At 52.6% G+C, this 22,439-nt stretch overlaps 1 protein-coding gene across 1 annotated transcript in view; it reads right to left on the bottom strand.

Annotated features, from left to right (window-relative positions):
* Positions 1-21,820, bottom strand: part of NPLOC4 (nuclear protein localization 4 homolog (S. cerevisiae)) — a gene marked incomplete at both ends in the record, with an annotated part of 24,462 nt that extends 2,642 nt beyond the window's left edge. Inside the window, 12 exons of the mRNA XM_010082133.1 lie at positions 251-322; positions 7,332-7,492; positions 9,415-9,541; positions 10,244-10,315; positions 11,911-11,997; positions 13,204-13,383; positions 13,979-14,102; positions 15,359-15,453; positions 16,256-16,304; positions 18,730-18,909; positions 19,742-19,854; positions 21,740-21,820. Coding sequence (XP_010080435.1) covers positions 251-322; positions 7,332-7,492; positions 9,415-9,541; positions 10,244-10,315; positions 11,911-11,997; positions 13,204-13,383; positions 13,979-14,102; positions 15,359-15,453; positions 16,256-16,304; positions 18,730-18,909; positions 19,742-19,854; positions 21,740-21,820 — 1,341 coding nt within the window. The remainder of the gene's footprint in view (positions 1-250; positions 323-7,331; positions 7,493-9,414; positions 9,542-10,243; positions 10,316-11,910; positions 11,998-13,203; positions 13,384-13,978; positions 14,103-15,358; positions 15,454-16,255; positions 16,305-18,729; positions 18,910-19,741; positions 19,855-21,739) is intronic.
* Between the last annotated feature and the right edge of the window lie 619 nt (positions 21,821-22,439).

Genomic DNA, 22,439 nt, shown 5'->3' with positions numbered 1-22,439 from the left:
AGCTCGGAGCCGGGATAAGACATGGGCGGTGCCTTCCCTGGCTCCACAGCGATCCCAAGGAGCACTGCCCTTACCCCGGAGCACACCAGCCTCCGCGCTAGAAATGCCTGGCAGCAGAGGGACGAGGAGAAAGAAAAAAAAAAATCCGTCCTGTGCATCACCTCCAATGCGAATTTTGGGGGTGGGTTAAGAGCATCACTCCGCCCTGACACTCTCGTGCTGCAAGCAAAGCAGCGCAACAAGTACTTACGTCTATGATGAGGTACTCCACCGGGAGCGGGCGAGCCAGCTGGGTGATTTCATTGCCAAACTTGTCTATGTCCTGAAAGAAGAAGAGGCTCATTATTCCTCCGTGTGGAAGCAGTGTGCAGCCTCAGGGATCCTGCCCTGGAGACGCCCACGCAGGAGCCCCGGGATCCGCAGCTCTGGCAGATCACTGCGGGCGTCGAGAAGAACCTGCTCGTGTGTGGCTGGGTGCTGCAGAGCCGCCCAACTCCCTGCGGCCCCTCGGGGCTGGAGATCTCTCCAACTCTGAAGGCAGGACCACGAGCGGGGTCCCAACCCCGCCTCAGTCCCGTTTGCCTCAGTTGTCACCCCCGGAGAGGCGCCTGGCGTTATCTGAGGAGTGTGAATGCCATTTGGCTGGAACGGGAGGGACAGTGCCACAGCTGCTTTCCCAGCCAAGGCAAACCTGACTTTCTGCAAAACCGGACAAGAGCCTCTCATCCGGCTCTCACTCGGGAATTGGGAATCCAGGCACTCTCTCATACACAGACCTGAAGAGCCGGCATATCACAACGGGTAAACTTGTTTTGCTTCGCCAGACGAATTGAACATAAAGTTTAATTATGGAGAAAAACGGCCAGCATATGTTCATTAATCATAAAATGACAATTAGACGTGATTTATGTCAAACACGCCGAGTTCAAACACAGCTTCAGAAATAAATTCATGAGAACTGACACTTTTCATTAAAGATTCTGTAAGAGGGGGTTGTATTTTCTACCTAAATCATCACTTAACATGTTATAAATCATTCATGGAGCCCCACATAAATCATACGCCCATAATTTCCAATCAGGGACCTTCCATTAAAGTTTACATTTACTCAGTTCTCACAAGTCCCCGTGGCTGGAGGCAGACCCAGAGCCGCCGCACGGCGGTGAAGCGTCACCCTGACACCTCGGTGGCTTTGGGGGACCTTGGTGACAGGCTGTGACCCTGCTCCTGCAGCAGCTGAGCCCCGTGCGTCAGGACGAGCTGCCCACGGCGACTCCCTCCTCTCCAGAGCCGTACTTTCTCCCAGCGTTCGCCACTCCCCCGCTATCAGCATTTCTGGGCTCTGCTGGTATTTACACACAGAAATAATGCGGCGCGGCAGCCAGCACCCCGCTCTCACGCTCCACTCTCCCGGTACACCCAGACGGACATCGCCCGCGCAGGCTCCGGCACGCTGCTCCCCTCCGGCAACAGCCCCCTTCCACGAGCCCCCTCCCCAAGCATCCTCTGTCCCCAGGAACGGTTCCTTTTGAAAAAAAAAAAACAAAAAAAAAACAAAACATCTACCTTCCAGTCTTTGAAGCTGCTTTTAAAAGCAATCCAGATAAGGATCTTTTCTCCTTGAACATGACAGCTTGTTGGCCCTGTGGTTATTTCAGCAAGGAGACTGGTGGCTCGTGGCCTCAGATCTCTCTGGCTCTGACAGGAGCAGGAGGAGACACGGAGCCTTTTCGGGGAGATCACAGGACCCGAAATCTAACCTGCTTCTAGATCTGCGCGATACTGCCAGAGTCAGGAATCAAATCCAATCAGACCGAATCAGCTTCCCAAACGCAATCCTGCCCCTGCAAGAAGGAACCTGCAACAACTCACACATAATTAGCCCATCTGGAATTCATTTTCAAATCTAATTAAGTTCTAATATGCAGAAACATTTTTCCAGCACCTGTTCGCTTTAATCTCCGCCTCTGGGGATTTCCATGTTAAATGCCTTCTTTTTACTGTCACGCTGCCCAGGCCTTCCAGACACGCACCGGGCTGTTAGCACCACACTGGAACCGCGCTCCCCCCACGTCGAGGACACGTCCTGCCCCTCCGCGGGGAGGAAAGCCCCCCACCCCAACGCCGGCACTCTTCTCCAACCCCCATGCACCGGTTTATTAGGCAATTACACTTTAAAGGCCTTAACAAACGTCAAGCTGGGAAAATTGCTGGGAGAAAGACATCTTCATCCCGAACCTGGCAGTTGCCAGGGCCCCAGCGGTGACTCTCGGTGTGTTACTGCTGCAGCCCCGGGGCCCCAGACCCCCAACGCCACGAACGCCCAGCGGCGAATGCTCCAAAGGGAGGCCAGGAAGGGGTTAATGAAGGCCGAGTATTTAGCTCCTGGACCAAAATCAAGCAGCCAGGCCTGGAGGATCTGGACAATGAATCATCCCACAGACAGGAGCAAACTGGAGCCCTTCAAACGCCCGTTTGGAGGCAGGAGGAGGTCAAACGGGGAAAAGCACAGCTGTGCCCGCGGCGACCACCCCGCACACCTCTGCGGCACCGCGGGACAGCTGCAGCGGGACGGCTTCAGGGTGGCTTCAGGATTTCTGAGACGAGAACGATGGGAAGAGCCAAGTGAGGAGCCTGGGGGGCTGACAGCCAGGAGGGAGGCTCTGGCTCCGTGTCCCAGGGCTGGACAGCCATGAGCATCCTGCGCTGTGAGCATCCCGCGCCGTGAGCATCCCGCCCATCGGTTCCCTCTGCCGAAGGTGCTGAGCCGAGCAGCCTGTGTCTGTCCTTGCTGTGTGTTAACAAAGCCCAGCCTTGCTCTTCCCTCTGCTGATTTCCACGAGTTTCACCAGGCACGGTCCTGCCCCCTTGCACAGATGGAGCGGCTGACGCACGGAGACGAGGTGACTTTTCTAAGAGCAAGTGGTAGGTCAGTGAGAGTTGAAACCCTTCTCAGGAGACTCCTCGTGAGCTAACCAAGCATCCTCCTCCCCTGAGCAGCTGGGACATGTAAGGCTAAGAAGGCTTTTCCAGTCCAACGTAAACCATTGGTAGGAGGCCGGCCAGGGGAAGTCCTTTTGCCGTTAGTGAAAACTCCCCGCAAAGTCCCCACGCTGCCGGGCTCTCACGTTTTCCCCAGGAAGAGGATTTAAGCGTGAACGGGTGGAAGCAACGCGTGCCATGCTGGGGACAGCCCGGCTCACAGGTCCCATTGGGAGCTCAGAAAGGCAGCGCCCTGGCTCAGGGCTCACCAAGGCCAGACGGGACCACGTTTAACAGACACGCCGAGGTCCAGACGCCGTCTCAGCCATTGGAAATGCAAAACGCACGCGCAGGACTCTGCGGGGCAAAGGGCTCTTTCACAACACCCGCGCCTTTGCGAAGGGCTTGTGTCTTACACCATCCCAAAGAAACTGGGGGGAATGTTAAGGCAGCTGTAAAATGCAATTTGTTGCAAGGATGACACCGTCATGTTTGCACTGAGCTGGGGCAAACACCTGTGATAAGAGACAAAGGCAGCCAGTCCCCAAATCCCATTATCCAAGAGCTTCAAAGGGTCGGTAGAACACAGTGATCTCTCTGCCCTGTTCGGGGGGAGGCTGAGGTGCCCGTGAAGCCAACCGTGGAGCAGAGCACGCGGGGCTGCGGGGAGCAGGCGGGGAGTGGGCAGGGGGTGCAGGCAGAGGGTGCAGGCAGAGGGTGCAGGCAGCGGGCAGGGGTGCGGGCAGGGGGTGCAGGCAGCCCAGCAGGAGGGATCCCAGCCGGCTAGGCACTGAGCACCGCTTGCAGGCAACTTCAGCTCTGAATAATCGACCCACGGTTTGGAAGGTACATTCTTAGTGAACTCAGAATGAATATGGTCATTTTCTAGAACCAGATGAACACAGGAGACTGCTGGAGGGCAGACGACAGGGAACGGAAAATGCCCATATTTAAAATTCAGCTGGGCTCTCCCTCACCCAGCTGAGAAACAGGGTGAAGCAGCTGTTGCAACATCGTCTGTACTCACAGAGCAGTTACCCTGCCTGTGTGCTTGTGTCTTGACAAGAGCGACTCCTTCATGAGTTTCGTCGCACCGAACTCGCCAAGAAGCATGTGTGGGTTGTGCAACATTCGGATTGGAAACAGCCCTGCTCTGTGACGCCTCGCAGACAACCCGGGAGGCGAAGGGAGGGTGTTTTCTTCCTTCTGGCTAATCCTACCTGGAGAGGCATCGCAGAGCAAAGGAACTTGTACTCACGGTCCCCAAAGCCCTCGACTTTCACTCCAGAGCAGAACTCCAGCCTCTGCGAGCCAGGAAAGCAACGGCCGCATGCAGAAAGCGCATTCTGCCAATTCCACTGGGGTGGTTCCTCTAAGCAGCAGGGCTAGTGGCCAACGTAAAGAGAATGGTAAAGAAATACAGAAATCACAAGGCTGGAGGCTCAGGAAAAACGCCTCGCCTCCCGAGGCAGGACAACGCCGGTGCCATCAGTTTTCCCATTTCCATGGAAGAAAATCCCATCCCCCCTGACTCCCCGCCGAGGTGAGTCACGGCCAGGCAGGAGCAGCTGCAGCCCCGGGGGATGCGGTAGCCCCTGCTCCCACTCCACACATACGAAATGTGCTGCAAACCGTGGAAAAAGGGCTCGCTGACCACAGCCAGCCGCTCCTCTCGTTCCAGGCACCCCCTTGCCTGTGCGGTCCCCAAAGCTGCAGCTCTCCTGCCTGCAGTGCGGATGCCAACCACCTTCCTTTCCAATCCAGATGCATTTCTTAACAGTCAGCGCTGGAATGACACCACCTCCTACGTCCAGAGGTACAGGCATCTCCTCTGAAGAACGGGACTGAAGGACGGTTGCTGGCTTACGCTTCGCCAGCTGCAAGGAGCAGCACCCTTCTCTATCGCAAAGCTGAGGGTGGCTTTGCTGCGTCGCCCTGCTGCAGGCAGACAGGAGAGCTCCATGGATTTTTGCCTGGCACACGGATGCAGAGCTGTTCTATAAATACACCCATACCACACCAACGCTGGCCTGCAGGTTGTAATCCAATTAGAATAAATTTGCATAGCTCCTTTCATCCTAAAGGGCTTCTCAAATGAATACTTGCCTGTCACACAGAGACACGTATGGGGGCTTTTCCCTCTGCCAGCGATAGCTTCTCCGTCTGAGACAAAATGCAGCAACTACCCCAAAGTGCAGATTTCTGCCCGGAGCTCGCTGTGGGGCAGCACACAGGGGAACCCCCCCCGCCACCAAGGACTGGGGACAAGCTGCTCGGCTCCTGGGGTTTCAGCCGGGAAAGTGGGAGCAGGGTGCTGGACCACGAACTGTCCTCTGCCTGCGGCCAAGCGCCGGACTCGTGCTCCTCACGCTGCAGCCAACCAACGCTTTGACACCGTTGTTGTCACCATCCCAGTAACTATGAGGTAGTGTCTCTGACCTCAAGCCTCACACATTTAATGAGACCCCAAAGGTTTTCAAAGCCAGGAGTGACTAAGCTTTCCATTGATTTAAGAACATTTAAAAAAAATTAAGAGATCCTACAGCCAAACACGTTTGAGGCTGAAGGACAATTACACCCGCCAGAGCAGTCCTCAAGCCTTCCTTGAGCACATCGTGAAAAAGGCAATTATGGATAGAAGTTATAAAACATCTGAAATAAGCTACAGCCCGACCCAGTGAATCAGTGGTTCATGGAAATTTCCACAGAAGGCTGGAGCCATCAGTTAGCATTTTGTTTATCTCCCTGCTTCAGATTACCAATGGGAGCGAAGACCTTCAGGGAACACCCACTGGCTTCCTGCTCCTCCGAACACCCCGGGTGGCCCACATGTGGGACCCAGACCTACGGGACCTCCTGCGAGGCTGCACCCTGACTGTGGCACAGCACGGGCTCCTCCGGAGCAGGACCGCCGCCCGCCAGGAGATGATCTCATCTTCACATCCAGGGCCAACCCTTGCACAATCGAGCTCCGCTGCATCTAAACCCAACCTGGCTTATCAGCTCTGCGGAGCAAACCGTCTGCGTGCTACGGAAAGAGGCTCGGGTTCCATCTACCTTTCCTCTCAAGTGCTGAATTTAGCCACGAGGGGTTCTTCATTTCCAGGTGGCATCACCACAAGCCAGCAGCTCAGCACTAAGGGGTGGAGAGGGAAGACAGTCTCCTTCACCCAGGCCAGCGTCTCCTGGTTCAGGGTGTACGAGAGTGTCTGGACCAGCTCCATGTCTGTGGCTCACTTCCCTCGTCCCAAACCAGGGTAGCTTTCATCCCATACTCCTTAGCGGACAGCTCTAACACAGGTGGCAGGCTGAGCGGGCTGCGAATATCAGACACAGACAAGAATGAGATAACTAATTTGGGTGATGGATGGCTAATTAGCTGGCAAGCAGCGCCATTAATTAATTCCTCTGTCCTTGCTCACGGGGCACCAGTGTACACAGGTTTGAGAAGCGGTGCTATTAGCCTCCACTGAGATCCCGTCCCCAAGGTTCTAACTCGTCCCTGGAGATACAGGGGGCTGCAGATCTGCAGAAACAACTGTCGAGGGAATAACGACAGTCCATTCATCACCAACGCTGCACTGGAAACCGCAGCAGCGCTCTTGCGTGACACTTGAAATAAGAGTATTTTGGACGCGCTCTGGATGCACAAATCCCCCGCTGCTCCTCAGGACCAGGTTTTGGAGCTTCCTGTCCGACCCAAGAACAGGACTTGGGCGCAGGCAGTAACCCCAGGACTGGAGAGGAAAGCGCCAGTGGCTCTCCCTGGTCCTGCCCCTGCTCCGAAAGCCTTCGCACCTTCCTTTTGCTGCAGAGAAGCAGGCGCAGGGCTGTCTCTCCTCTTGCTGCACGAGCCACGCTATCTTGTTGCATCTGCTGCCCAGTTGGTGCCCGTAAGCGTGTCACACGCCAGCGAGTCCCTGGCATCGCACGAGGAACCTACTGCTTTCACTGCACTGTTTGCGCCAGCGCATCGTACGGCTGTGCGGCGGGGGAAGCTGAACTCAGCTGGGGATCGAAATCAACAGAGAAACGTGGGAAATCCTGCCAACAAACACCGAGGAGGAGGTGAATTCAGAGCACTCGCTGTGGGCTCACGGCGGATCGCTGCAGACCTCGTTTAGAAGCTGGATAGCCAGTGGCTACTGCTGCTCTGGAAACCATAACAGCACGCTTACGAGGGGGAAACAGAGCTTATGCAACTGCTTTGCAGACATGTGGTGAACGGTTACTACTGAAAATAGTTCAGACCTCAAAGACATCCTTTCCTGCGCTGGCCATGCTGCTTTCCAGACACGCGGCAGAGCCGTTTTTGCAGCTTCCCCCGCGTGCAGGCACGCAGCCCTTACCTTATAGAACACATCAGGCACATACTGCTCGCTGCTGGACTCCTTGGCATAGCCCAGCTCCGGTGCGTCTCGGCAGGGCAGCAAACACTCATCTCGGACCAGCGCCATGCACTGATTCGAGACCTGGTACCCCTCGAAGTGGACCTGATTGTCGGGACCACCTGGAAGAGAAGAGGCTGGTTAAAAATCCCCCACGCGAGTGAGCTGAGGCACAACTCGAGGAGCAGCATTAAACACGATGGTCTTGCTAACGGTGAAGAACGGCGAGAAGAAAACCCTGCATGGGAAGTACGTCTAGGCAAGAATCCCCTCTAAGCTCTGCATTTATTTAGTAACACACATTTTCACAGCTCGCCTAGCAGGACAGACCCCTGGAGTGACAGCAAGAATGCTTTGCCAGGAGCTTAAAGGAGGCAAAGCTGCTCTTTCGGAAGGCTCCTGATAGCATCACCCTCCCACTACCCTGTATCTTCTCCCCTGCAGAACAAAAACCAGGCACGCAGCTCCCGGGAGCCTGTTTCATTTCCCAGGAACCGTGAGCTGCAGATTCAGGGTTGGTCACCCAGTAATGTCAGGCATCAGAAGAAAAAGTGTTTTCTCAGCCGGTAATGGATGGCTTGGTGGAAATCTGACGTGGAAAGTGGAAATTAAGACCCTGGCTCACTGATAGATCACATGCTTGGCGCTTTAATTTGGATAATATAAGCAACACCAGGTCATATGTCACTAGAATACAACTGGAAAGAGAAGATACACAGATGGTAGGAAAACGTTACTATTTCCAAAGCTAGAAATTCAGGAGGGGATAGGAATTAATCCGTGTAGAGGATTTAAAGGCAAAGTTGATGCAAACTATCCAAATATATTTATATGGCACAAAAGGAAGGAATCAAGTGTTTAAATAGAAACCTGATGGGCTGATTTAACAGAAGAGAATGAAATTATCTGGAACAGAAAAGAGGAAATATTCGTTTTCTATCCTTTGATCTCTAACCTCAATCACTCACGGCTCCAGAACAAACACTCCTAGAAATTAAACATAGACCAAGACCCAAGGAAGGCCTGAACAAAGCTAGCCATCATTTTCTCTGTAAAACACCTTGTTTAAAAAAAAATAGAAATAAATTAAAAAAAAAAGAGTGAGCGAGATACACATCTATCTTTAATGAAAGATGGATGTGTTTAGCAGTCTGGAATGTACGGGCAGCTGTGCGATTGCACGGGCCTGTTAACTGAAAGAGAGCGTTTTCACTGGAACTGGCTCCGGGAACACTTACAAAACCTGGGCTCGGAGGAGGCAATACAATATCACACTTTCGGTTTTCACATTGGATGCTGTTTGGAAGTCACGCGTTTTTTTTTCATTGTGTTAAATGGACCCAGAACCCAGCGTATCTGCTCCAGGGAAATTTTAAATGAAGACATGTGTCACCCCGTGGAGGACAGCAGACTGAACTTCCAAGGCTACAACTCTCCCAGCACACGCCAACACCTCCCCTCGCAGCCCGGACGATTCCACAGTGCCTGCGGAGACTTGCTGTGAAAACAGCTAAAACCAGAGGTGACAAAGCAAAGCCTTTTGCAGGCTCTTCTGTTTTATTCAGGCAAACAAAAAATGTTTCCATGCACGGAAAAGCACAGCATCCTACATAAGAGTTTTCCTGACAGCAACACAAGGGAGATAAAGGTCCCTCCTTTACGCTGAACCAACTTGCAAGGTCCGGATTGCCGTGGTTCTGCACTGCCACTTTCAGGCAACACAATTTGCAGCTTAAAGATTTGAAACAGAAAAATGAGCAACAGTTATTCCCCTGGCCGCAGGCAAAAAGCGCTTTCTGGATCAGAGAGGGGGATGCTCCAGGTCTGAGCCTCAATTAAGTTTCCTGCAGGGGACAGGATAAATAACTGCAGAGGAGATAGCACAAAGAAGGAAAGTATTTTACTTGACAGAGCAAGGCATTAAATAGGACAGATGGGGACCAGGACGTCTGACTTCTGGCAGAGCTGCATATTCTTCTTCTATGAACAAGAGATAATTCATGTGTAACTGAGAGAGCCGCGGCAAGCCGAGGCCAGTTTATACCTGTAGCCACAACTGTGACAAACTTGGATCCAAAATGACCATCTGGAGAAAGGCGACAGATGTTGGGATGCTGGTTCTGAAAGTTTCCAGCTGTGATGCACTCTTCTGCACTTAGATAATACGTGTCCTGAGGGAAGAGCAGAAACATCAATGAAAAGGACAGGGCAATGCAGGCTAGACCTATTTCCCTGGTCTGCAGCCAAAGAAAACTACCAACACCCCAGTAAAGCACGCTTTCGTAGAAAGTTGCTGCAGAAACCAGGAAAGGAATGCGACATGTCAGCTGCCCAGCCCCGAGCCTGGCTCTTGCCAGAAGGACTGTCCCACGTCTAGTTCCACCCACCTTCACACACCTTTTTTTTTTTTTTTTTTTAAACAGAGTTTCAGTTTCCAAATAGGGATATCACTGATTTTAGACTCACAGGAAGCTGAGGAGGTCAGAGTCTGAGCCATGTGTATCTCACAGCGCCCAGCCCATAGCAACATCCTCTGAGTCACTTTGCTCGCTGCGTTTGTGCCTCGCACCACCCCATCCCCTCCGCTCTCCTAAACCTCCCTAAGCCTCCAGCACCGTTTTCCTCACGCCGGGTGGCTGAAGGACTGCAGGCAGCTTTGCCGCTGTCCGAACAGCTTCACACCCCTAGCAGCGCTCCTTTGCCTTCAGGAGCTCCTGAAAACCCCCATTTCTCAAGCTTTGCAGCTCCAGTGTCCCTTCCAGCCCTGGGCTGCCCGGGCTCAGGGCTCTGCTTCGGCACAGCCCATGTTTCTTTCTGGGGCTGTACAAACCCTCAGGACAGCTGCTGTCACCAGCTGCACACCTGAACCTCACCTTGTTTCTACTGTACCGAACAGTCCCTTTCCGCGTGTCTTCAGAGACCAGATCAGTAAATATCCAGCCAACCTATAAAGAAGTGTTTTGAAGAAAGTTGCTTTAAGTGGAAAAAAAAAAAAACAAACCCAAACCCCAAACCAGAAGAGAGCTTATACATTTTCTCCTAGCAGGACAAGATGTTCTTGGCTCCTCGCACGGCCCCGCTGTATGCTGCCTGAAGGAAATGGCTCTCCCAGCTGTGCCGGGCTCATTTCAATCCCATTTCCAGGAGCGGCATGCCAGCTGGCCGGCCGGGGGCACCTGCAGCTTTATGTTTCACTATGGAATATTTTTTCATGGAAGGATCTGGAGGCTGCAAGAGGCCTCTCAGCCGCTACCTCCTCCCACCCACAGCAGAAAGCATTTCCTATGGAGCGCTCGGAGCGGAGCAGTGGCGGGAGCGCCAGCGGATGACAAAGCAGCTCACATGATCTCATTTGAAGCTCGCAGTCGCTAGTGAAGATAAAGCTCAGATGTTCCCACTGGAGGATGATTCATTCCAAATCGGAGCCCGCTCCGATCCAACAGACGCATTCCCGCTCTCGGCATTGTTTGCACACAGGAGGACAGATGTGTACACACACCGCTGCGGGAGCCCTGCTGCACACACGTGCTCAGAGCAGCTCCTGACCTGCTCCCCCAGCGTTAACCCTTCCGAGGCAGAACTTCCCGTTTGGATCCCCCCGCAGAGCCCAGACAGAAATCTGCAACCAGCAGCCAGTTACGTGTTAAGTCACATTGATTAAAAATATCTGATGTGAGAAGCAGAGGGAAAGCGTGGAAATAAATAACACACACAGAAGCTTTGCTTCAGACACTGGCAAAAGGCTAGAGATCTTATCTGCGAGAACAAAAGCCCTCACCGCAGATGTTTATAGTCTACTGTGCTGAGCCTCTTCTGATGTGTGTTTTCTTTAGCAAGTCAACTCTTGTTTGTGTACATCTCACTCCTGGCATTCACATGATACCAAAAGATTTCCCAAACTGGAAAATATCAGCACAGGTTTGAGAGATGTCAGCGAACCCATGGATCTTGGTACCCACACGTCCTGATGGGACAACGAGCAGGCTGTGGGCACGTGGGGAAGAGAGGACTGAGGCTCGGCTGCTGGGGGACCTGCACCCCCAACCACCACGCGGATTAACTGGCCACGGCCGGCCTCGCCAGCACCAACGGGACCCCACAGAGGAGAACGAAAACCAAGCGGGAGCCTCTGCTGCTGGAAGCGGAGCACAGGTTCTGTCAAAAGGAAGAACAAACTTGGAAGGCAACTCCGGCTACATCTGTGCCAAATTAGCGCTCACCGGGGAGATGCTACCAGGAACGGCTCCTATCTGAGCAGAAATAAAGGGAAAATTGTGTTTCTGCTTCTTTGGTACTCCCTTTGATGTCAGTCATGCCAGAGGACTGCTGACTTCAGCTGCACAGCCCTGCTAGATGCCTGAGCTCAGGAAAATGCTCTCATTTTGGTATTCATACCCAAAAGCATTAAGAGCTACTGACACTTAAGCTGGATTGCAGGTATGCCCAAACGGTCTGGAGTAACCCTAGGGAACTGAAAAGAACTGCCGACAGCTTTCTTCATTGCCATACAAAGACACATGAGGTCCAACAACATCCTGACCTTTCTCAGCCCGAGCTTTGCGGCGATCTCATCCACGACCTCGGCTTTCGGATCGTCCAGGATCTCCAGGCTGTTCTGCGTACCAATCTGCAGCAAAGAAAAACTCGCTGGTAAGGCAGAACAGGAAAAAACAGTGCACTCAGCCATTGTCAGGAGCGAGGCAGAGGATGGTCTCTGTTTCCCCTTCGGCATTACCACTGACCAGTTTCACCCCAGAGACCTCTGCTAGTCCCAGCCCATCCTGTCGGAGCTTTGCATCGAAGTTTGCAAACTGTGTCGGGGTTTATGAATGAAAGCCTCAGCATTTACAAACAGGCCATTGCTGTTTCTGGGCACTTTGGAAAAGGCGAGAGATTCTATAATTTTTTCCAAAGCTCTGTGTTCAGCCTGCCAGTTTCGTACCACCGTTTGATTGGTTTGAATTTTGAGCAGCAGAGAGGCAGAAATCCAGCAAATCCGAGAGCCCACGCCCAGGCCTTTCCCCTGCGCGCTGGAAAACACGACTCCATCTGGGCGCGTTTCAGAGGCCAGCGTTCTCGTGTGGGGAGATGCTGTGCCAAGAAGCACAGCAGACACCGCTTGCCAGGAGAGCAAAAGCTTCCTCGCTTTTACCATGCACAACTAGAAGCACGTGAAGTTCCAAGGCAGGGGCTTAGCGGTGATATCCATTTTCAGCTCTTGGGACACTGGATTCAGCTTTTGGGTTCCTGGGGAGGCCAGGCTCGGAGGGACCGGCTCTGGCTGCAGCCTCCTGGGAGGACTCAGAGGTCGGAGCGTGGTGCCGTGCCCCATCTAGTGGGGACTCCGGGCTGCTCCCAGCTTCAAACCTCATCCTCGGCCTCTCCATCAAGGCAGCAGACTTCATTTTTGTCTAATTTAGCTGCTTAAATCTTTCCAGAGAGCTGGTAAGAAATGGAACCAAGGGCCACAACTTTTTTTTTCCAAGTACAGAATTTGGTTTTGAGCTTTTCCGTACCATAACCTCGGAAACCCAGTAATCAAGGAACCATGAAAAGCAAAATCCACTGTTAGGAAGTCTCCCTAGCTTTAAATCATCTGAGCACAGAGTAACAGAGAAGAAAACGTAAAAATAACAAAAAGCAAATCTGAGTTTTAAAATTATTTCAGTGTCAATATCACACACACAGACACAAATCACAACATCCTTTTCATGGGACCGTTTTCCTTACGGAACAGCAGCCGGAAATACCACGTGAGGTTTCCCAAACCAAAAAGTGTTTCAGTGTTCCCCGATTATGAGTTGACACTGACGCCCCGGCACCCAGCTTTTACCTGTGGGGGTTCATAGATGGCAGCGACCTCCGCGCGGATGCCCAGCGGGATGTCTTTGTGCTCCGTGTACCGCCCGTAGAGATACCCGAGGTGTTGGTTTCCTGTCTTCCGCCAGAAGTCGAGGAAGCGATCTGCAATTGTGTGGTTCTCAAACATGATGTTGTCAACATGCCTGTATTTCTGTTTGACAAAGTTCAAGCGTCAGGCCATCCTCCACTGGGTCTGTTTCCTTTGCCCATCGTCAACACCTTCCCAGCTGCCCTGGACGCACGTCACCACCCCTCAGAGCTGCGTCCTGCCAGGACAGGGACGGGGACAGCTGCCCCGCTCCCTCCCTCTCCCCTCTGCTGCCTGCAGCGGCGCTCCCTGGACCAGCAAGCAGAACCCACCGCGGGCTGGAGGGCGGGGAAGCGCTGAGCACCCCCAGCACCCCGTTAGCTTGGCTTCTTTACTTATCCCAAGAGCCTTTGCAACTAAAAAAAGACAGTGGGAATTAAGAGGAAGCAAGGAGAAACAGTGGGTGACCTTTTGGATCCCATGCGGAAAAAGAGGGGAGCTTTAGCGCTCATGGTGCCAGCTCAGATGTCCTCTGCATTAAGAGGAAATAGTTAGGTTCTGGAGTCCTTTTCCACAAGGACTGAAGACCTTAACAGCCATTTCCCCAACAACTGCCAATACGCAAAGGCTTCTTGCTCCAAGTTGGCCGTTCTTGAAGTCATCTCTCCAAAAACAAAAGTCAAAGTCCCTTCTCAGCTTTAAGCGAGCTCCGTCTCACCTGTCTATTGAGAGTGATGGCGCTTGGCTGACACTTTGTGCAAATGCCTTCTGGCCAAGGAAGGTGCCCTTCGCAGCCTGATTTGATCTTGCAGCTGATGTTTTCCAGGGCAACAAATTTCCCCCTGCAAGAAGGAAAAGAGAAGGCTGCTGTCACCACCATAAATGCTTCTGGGTCTCCAAAGAAGCAAGTGGCTGGAAATATCAAAGAGAAAGCAGGGCAGACGCGGAGGCACCAATGCTTTGCATCTTCAGAGGATCTCAAAGCGCTCTGCAAACTCCCTCGGGGGGATGCTCCACTCCTGTGGTCCCCAGGAAACCTCTGCTGCCCACTTAGCAAGGGAGGTCAAGAGCCTGACATGTGCTCCCTGACCTGGCTCCTCAGCAGATACTCGAAGGAGAGCAGAGAAGGAAAACTCACGGGACCCTGCTTAAATAATTTATGCAGCACATGGGAAGTACTAGATCATACTGCTCAGGCAAATTAAAGCTCCTTTCATGTGCACAAGGCTTCCTGCAAAGGGAAGTTCCCTTCAAACACAAGTATTCCGGACTGGAGCTGCATCTCACAAAGACATTAAAAAACAAATCCCAACGGCATTTAGGAACAGGAGGGAGAAGGTTACACCTCTGTGTAACGTATTGAAAGGAACCGCACTTCAGAGCACAGCGCCTTCCCCGACACCACCGAAGGGGACTTCTGATCCTTCGCTGAACACGTGCGCCACAGTGAGGCACAAAGCAATAAATGCAGAAATCAATAAATGCTTCCAGCGTGTCCTCTCTGCTCAGCCTTCATCTGGCCTGTGTCACTGCAGTGTCCCTCGTCCCAGCGTGGGGAATGATGCCGTATTTTCCACTACGGCACCACGACAGGAAAGGGTTCCACTGAGAACACACAGAGCATGGGAGGGAGCAGAGTCAGGCCCTGAGGAATGCCCGTAGGCTTCTCTTTCTGTCCTATCCACATCTGTAGGTAAGAGAAGCCTTTGGTGAATAAAAATTCCCCAGGTCCACCACAGTCTCAGTGCCTCTCCACGAGGTTTGAGACCCAGGCGTGGAGTTTGGTGTAAGTAGGGAACCTCTTTCCTTCCATCTGCCCTTCTCCCCCATCAGTAGTGTTTCCTGGAAGCAATTATACTGCCACAGGAAAAAAAAAAAAAAAGGAAAGAAAAAAAGAAAAGAAAAAAGACAGACAATTTTTCCCCCCATTTTTTTTCCTTCTCCTTTTCTGCTTTTTTTTAACATGTTGTTTTCTCCTCAGTTTGCCATTCAATAGCTGTATCCAACTCTACTCTGATGAGATCTGTCTCTACTTTTTAATTTGTATTTTAAAAAAGAAGCTACAACTACGTTCCCTTAAACACAGAGATTTTCTTACTTGTCTGCCCCTCCGGTCAGCTTCCTGATGTAGGCATGGAAGGACATATGCTTCACAGGAGGTTCCAGATGGTTTAAATAATCCTCATCAAAAGGCTGCCAAAAACACCACACAAAGCAGAGGCAGGTCAGACACCTGTCTGATAAAACATCGATCACTGAGCAAATGGATGTTCTAGAGTCAACCCTGCTCGCTCTCAATGCGGAAACAATCAAGAAAATTTCGGCTCATTTTCAAGGCAGCTACTACTGCGACGGAAACAGCAGGGCTGTACGACAGCGGGTTTTATTATCGCCTCCTACTTTTATAACAGATTGGCCCCACAAATCAGAACGAGCCTCCAAGGCAAAATGCTTTTTCCTTTCAATTTCCAACAACAAACAAAAGCCCAGCTGCTCAAACAAGGCCAAAGAACTTCCAGAGCACACGGCGGGGAAGCGGGAGAACAGCCATCCTGGCTCATGCGACTTTTGAGGGATCGCTGCTTCGTGCCGTTAATGATCCAGCTTAGCACGTCTGTAGGCGTCACCAAAGCTGCCTTCAACCCAAATAACATGGGGTTCGACTGGGATCCATGAGAGAGGGGATGAACCAAGAAGATCCACGCAAGAGCGAAGAGGGGGGCAAATTGGAGCATTTCTAAAGCACTTTCTGTTAAAGCCATTCCTGCAGAAAAGTGGAGCATCAACCAGCACAAACCCTGGGTCACCAAGGGCTGGAGCTTCACTGAACCTGGACGCGAGCCGGCACCTCTGACAGTGCACAGCAGGGTTATGATTGGAGCTGCCACCTCGACACGGGCAGCGCTCCGAGGAAAAGCGTTTGTACGGGAAAAAAACGAATCCAAGAGGATATGCTCCTGTGTGACTTTCTAGAGCAGCTTCTCGGGGTCCTTACCTCCAGCGGCACGCAGTGCACACATTTACCCAAGGGGCCATGGCGACACCTGCGCAAAGAGAAAGAGAAGCAGTGTTAAATCTTATTTAATAATAGAAAACTCAGACTGTAAAAGCTGCTTGAGGCAAACAGGTTTGGTGGGGAAGATCCGTGCCATCACACGGCTCTGAGCAATGCTTCACCCGCTAGGGAACATCACCGGGGGGTCACCACCAGATAATTCACATAAAGAGACAAAAACAGCTTCGGGTTAAATCTGAGAGCCCCAGGTCAAGATCAAACCCTCCTCATGTCCGTGTCGCTGGCAGCGGCTCTGCTCCGCGAGCAGCCACGTGAACCCGTGTCAGATCACAGCTTCTCGAGTTTTACAGCCCTGCGTCGGGGTTGGGTTTCAATTCAAAGAATTTTAAATCTACGTCAGAGGGCTGGCCTGTGCGGTTTTAACAAAAAGAACCAAAACGCTCATCCTTTATCAGCCACTGGAGGATGGTCTGGAACAAACAGGGAAGCATGTTTATCGGACAGATAAAAACCTGCTGGGTAATGTTACAGAACGGAGGGGAAAACAACTCCTTTTGAGGCAATCACTTTAAAAAATAACCCCAAACCAACAAAGAAATCCCCCCCAGCTCTACCCCAGCACAAGGTCAGTGCTGGCGTTCAAAGGAAGGTCTCTAGAGAGGAGCTCGGCCGTTGGCTCTCGTAAAGCCAAAATGGATGGGATCCAGTTGCAGCGCTGCTTTTAAGCAAGCACTGTGGCAGATAATGTACATGAAGGGCCACTAAAGGCTGCTAATGCACTCCGCCGCACGCCAGCGGCCCTTCTCGCGCAGATTGATGTGCACTCACAAACACAGGAACAAGCCCAGACACACTCTTTTTATCATAAATACCCACCGCTGCGCCTTGGCTCCCTGCTAAGAACAATACCTTCATTTATTCTTTTGAAAAATGTGGTCAAGTGAAAGACAATGTTTTTGCCGCGGAGTGGTGGGGTTTGGGTTATTGTTTCAAAAACGCGACATTTCCCTCATTTATCACCAGCCTGAAAAGGTCAGATTGGATTTTCCACCTAAAGGCTGTGTCTCTCCAAACTTCCTTGCTGCTGCAGTGCTAAAGATAATCCATATGGAAGACAACGCAACGGGGAAGGGCGAGCTGCTCTGCGTTAGAAAGAATTCCTGGTTGTCTTTAAAATTCTCACTCAAGCCCTCACCCTGCAGAGGGGTCCAGCCCCAAGCCCCAACCAGTGCAGACACCAGGCCAGGACCCAACTGGGATGTTGTTAATGATGAGGAATAAAAACCAACCATCCAGAGAGAGGACATTCTAGCAGCACCGGTGCAGATTTACGGGGGTATAACCCACCATTGTATTATTACTTCTACAAAAAATACAAGCTGCTTTACTGACCTACACCTCTTGCAGCTAACAGTTTTGGCAAAGCCAGATCTTGTTGCATTTCTGAGAGCACAAGAGACTCCCTGGTTTCACAGAAAGGTTAGAAAGGCTCAGGATGGAAAGGAAGCAAAAATCTAAGCAGGCAAAGACCCAGCACACACTTCCACGTCCCTGACATTGGCCACTTCCACTCGTTCCCTTCACTTCTGTGTTTTTCTTTCACGAGGAGCGGCTGGATGTGAGGACACAGAGGTGCTCCTGCTTGGGATGTCCCAGGTGAGGTGCCACACGCACCCGCTGTGGTGCTGCCGGGTTGTGTCGGCTCTGCCCACGCAGGAGAGACCCACAGCAGCCAGAAACGGCGACAGACCCCAGCTCCCTGTTCTGACATAGGAGCCGCCAGGGATTTAGAAAAGCAAATCCAGCCCTGATGCTCGCCCGCCACTGGCTGGGTGATGCCGAGGCAGCAGCTCCGCCTGGAAGCACCTTTCCCTGTCTGCGCCTCTCCTGCGAGATGGAGACCCTGCCCGGCCGCCCGCGCGCCCCTCACCTCGGACCAAAACCACGGGGAGCAGCATATTGAGGCCATATGGGACAGGAGCTACCGCAGCCGGCAGGGCCCTGCTCGTTAAGCGCTACGCCACACACAGAGCACAACCTGGTATTTCCACACAGGACCGGCTGCCAGGACATCCCAGGGAAGAATTCAAAGTATTCATTTTAATCTGGAGAGCTCCAAACGTTTTACGAGCACAAAATATATGATCGCAAGTCCCAGAGCAGAGGCCACCTTGATGAGAACAATAGATGCTCTGACTGAGTCCTTCCTGGCAAAGACCTTGGGGTTTTGGTATCTGCTTCCTTCCTCGGTTCACCAGAGCTCGATTTAACCTTCCCGGACAATGGCAAGGGCTGGTTTCCCTTGTGAACGTTTCAAAGGCAGCGAGGGATGGAGCAGCGGCTCAGAGGGCAGTTCCCATCGCACGCTTCCTGCCCGCTGCTTTCAGACAAGACGTTACAAGCTCTCGGGGGGCACAGATGCATGGGCAGGAACAACGTCCCCCAGTACTTACAGCTGCGGGTCTCGATTGCGGTAAATCTTCCCGTCCTGTTTGATCAGATACTGGTCGATCTCATCTTCCACCACCTGGGGGGCCCCCACAGGCCGCAAGCTTTGGGAGCCGGAGGTGTCCATGGTCTCCGAGGAGGGGCCAGCAGGGCTTGAGGGGTAGAGAAAGAGCATATCGCCATGCCTGGAGGGGGAAAAAACAACACATGGGTGTCAGGAGTTGGTTCTGGGTAGGAAACCTCCCAGAGCACGGAGGAGCGGGTAATTTATCATGAACTATGCTGAGCAGACGCGGCAGCCCGAAGCCACTCCAACAGCCTCATCCTTCTGCTCCTTTGGTCGTTTGCACAACAAATGTAAATCTTTTCATCAGGAGACAAGGCCGAGGGAAAAAGATGAAGCAAAAGGCAAAAGGAGCGGACAGAGAGAAGCAAGAGCTCCAGCGAGGAAAAGGACATGTGGATCCCTCGAGTCAGAGCCTTGCCGAGGCAGCTGCCAGCGCTCACACACTGGAGCAACAAGCTGCACGCGGCGGCAACAGCTCTTGTATTTTTAGTCAGTTTAACATTATTCTTGACACTAACAGAATGAAGAGATTCCAAACCAAACGCAGAGTTTGGCACCTCTGATCTCCCCAGGCGCCTGGCTGCGGAAGGCAGGAACCCTGGGGACTATCAGACTCTGGCACTGATGCTGAAAAAAAAAGGAGAGTGTGAGTGGCAGCAGGGCCGAGGGAGCCGCAGGCTGCGCAGAGCGAACAGGAGGCTGCTGCTGCCTCGCCACAAGCAAACACAACGCACAAGTGACCGAAGAAACGGTTGCCGCAGCCTCACGCACAGGCGTTTGGATCACCCCCATTTCGGCACGTCAAACTCGCCTCGTCACGTAGCCAGCGAGCGACAGCTGAAAGCTGCGGTAACGCGATGCCGCCGCCCGGCGCGGAGGGAAGGGTTCAGCGGGCTCAGAGACGAGGCACCTGTTGTACAAACCCCCCGGCACCCCCAGCCAGCACTCACTTGATTTTCAGTAGGTTGAGGGATTTGTTTTGTGATGCCGTGATCTCTCCTGTCCGGTTTCTATTGGTGTAGACAGAAAAGCCATTATTCCTGAAACCAAATTCTTTCGCAACCTGAAAGAGAGAGAAGAATGACAAGGGTTAAGGTACCTCCTGCCCCCGGTCAGATGCTGAAAGCCGCTCAGAGCAAGCGCTAAGTCCAGGGAACTTCTGGTGCAAAACTCCAGATGAATTCACCCGTGTTTCTGAAGAGCGCAGGACAACTGAGAAAAACAGAAACACTGAATAACACAAGTTATCTATAAAAAAAAGCAACTTAAACAGAACGTGTCAGTCACTCAACACAATTTAAGTATTTTATCTAACTCCAGGCAAGCGCTGTCATGACTAGAGGGGGAAACTGTCCTCCCCGTTATCCCGGATCTCTCGCTCCAGCCTCGTCATCCTCCTCTTCCTACGGCCAGAATTCCTTGGTCCAGATCTTCACCTCTTCTGCGCTCTGCTCTCACCTACCAGTTGTCACACGAATTTCACACAAGCACTTCCTGCTCCTCTCCTTTCTGTTTCTCTCCACTCCTGATGGAATTTCCCCTCACAACAACCACCCCTCGGTCCCCTGGCAGGTTTTTCCCCGCTCACTCTCTCAGCAGCTCAGTCTAAGGCTGCTTTACTCCTCATCAATCAAATGCCTCTCCACAGCGACAGGAATGTTGACACTTTGAAAAGATGAAATCCACCACATGGATTAACGTTTCACTGTGAAAATCCACAGCTATTAATACACACCGATGTTAGGTGATAAAATTTACAACTTCTCGCTTTCAAGTAAGCCCTATATTAGGAAAGAAACCCAAACATCGCTCGTGTTCGGCTCAGCAAGAGGACAGAGTTTTCCCCAGATCAAGAGGCAATTTCAGTGAGTGCCGATGCTTTTGTTCTGACGGTAAGTGGTTGCAAGCGCGATTGTTCCTCACTGCCTCGGGTAACATGAACCCCTGAAACCGAGCAGCTTGCCTCACACAGGCTCCAGAGACTCTGAAAGCAGCTTTTTCCTTGGGCGAGACCGTCCAGAGGCTGCAGCTGGTGTCTCTGACCCAGCCCTGAAATCCATCAGGATTTTTGCGTGGTCAGGTGGGGATCACTGCTGGGGTCTGAGCCCAAGTTCAGACAAAGCAAACGACTCACAGCAGGTTTCTGCCGGCTCCCCTTCCCCCTCGCAGGAGCAAGGAAATCCATCTGACTGAGAGAAGGGCCTGTCAGGCACACAAAGTGCTTCTGTTATGAAGCAAAGAAATCCTCATCTGAGGGTTCCAGGAGTGAAGGAAAAGGAGAACTGCTCACTCCTAAATAGGAAACTTTAAATGCTGAGCAGTTGTATCAGACCAAAGAACGAGCTACACCCAGGTCCAACTCTGCCAACCCCGGCACCCAGCATGCTCTCCTCATCCCAGGGAGGAATCCTTCCCAGGAGACCCCCGAGGCTCCCACATCGCCTTAAGATCTCGCCTCAATTCCTTCCCTGCTCTCTGCAAACCCAGGCTGGAAAACCAGCGGCACACAAAACCCAGAGAAATTATATTCAAAGTGCAAATCAAGCGGCAGAGCTCCAGCTGGATCACACCTGCAGGGGCCGGTGCCTCCCAGCAGGCTTCGACCAGCAGACAGCTTCCCTGGTATCGCCGTCAGCCTCTGCCTCCCCAGCAGCAGTTTCTTTGGGAGAAACGTGTCCTCCCCCAGGAAAGCTCCCACCCCAGGAAACTCCACCTACAAAGCTAAGTTTTTTTTTTTTTTAATTTTGTTATTTTCCCTCTGGAACTGCAATGACAAAACCAGTTTTGGCTACACCAATAAAAACGCCATTTCCCACAAGGCGCGCCGATCCTCACTGCCACCAGTGCATTCACCCAGCGAGGTGACACGTCCCTGCCCCGAGAGGGAGCCGCAGGAGCCCTGCCTCATCCCACGGGTGCATGGGGAAGGCGTGGGCAGGCTCAGGTACCTTCTTGAGGAACGTCGCCACCGTTTCTCGCTTTGTGGCCGTGATGCGCTTCACTCCCTCCGGCGACTGCACACGGATTATCTGCAGGGTCAAGCGGAGAGCCTGAGTTAGTGACGGGGGACGGAGCCCACCCTGCGCCCGCAGCCTGCGCACGGGGCAGCCCCCATCCCCACCGCTCCTCCCTCCCGCTTGTAACGCTGCTCTTCAAAAGGGCAGACGCACAAGGAAGTCATTTGCTCCCAGTTGGTGGCACTGGACCGACGTTTGCTTGCTGCAGGATGAGTTATCCTAATGCCCGAGGCACGGCAAGACGCTGGCAGCGAGAACAACGCTAACGCTGCTGGTTTGTCAGAGGTCTGACCTCAGACACAGAATTAAACTTTCAGGAGAGTGAATCAGAGCTTCCACAGGAGCGATTTGCTTGGTGCCAACACACAGACACTGGCCTAACTGGTGCTAATGGGCACCTGCGCCATTGTTACGTCCCAACTTCCATCACTAATGAACAGGAGAGTCCCAGGCTCTGACTAGGAAACCCTGAGCGGCCGTTTTGCTGCAACCTTAAGTGCCAGAGGAGGAAAACCGGCAGCTTTTGGTGACAAGGCCGGGCCCAGCTCTTCCCACACTGGCAGGGAAGTGGCAAACACAACCATCAGCGTCCCCGTGCTGCGGGGAGCGGAGAAGGGACCCGAGTGGCTCC

Source organism: Pterocles gutturalis, unplaced genomic scaffold (assembly GCF_000699245.1).
Source record: "Pterocles gutturalis isolate BGI_N339 unplaced genomic scaffold, ASM69924v1 scaffold15539, whole genome shotgun sequence".
Lineage (NCBI taxonomy): Eukaryota > Metazoa > Chordata > Aves > Pterocliformes > Pteroclidae > Pterocles > Pterocles gutturalis.
Note: the sequence above shows the minus strand (reverse complement) of the source record. Positions and strands in the feature narration are given on the sequence as shown.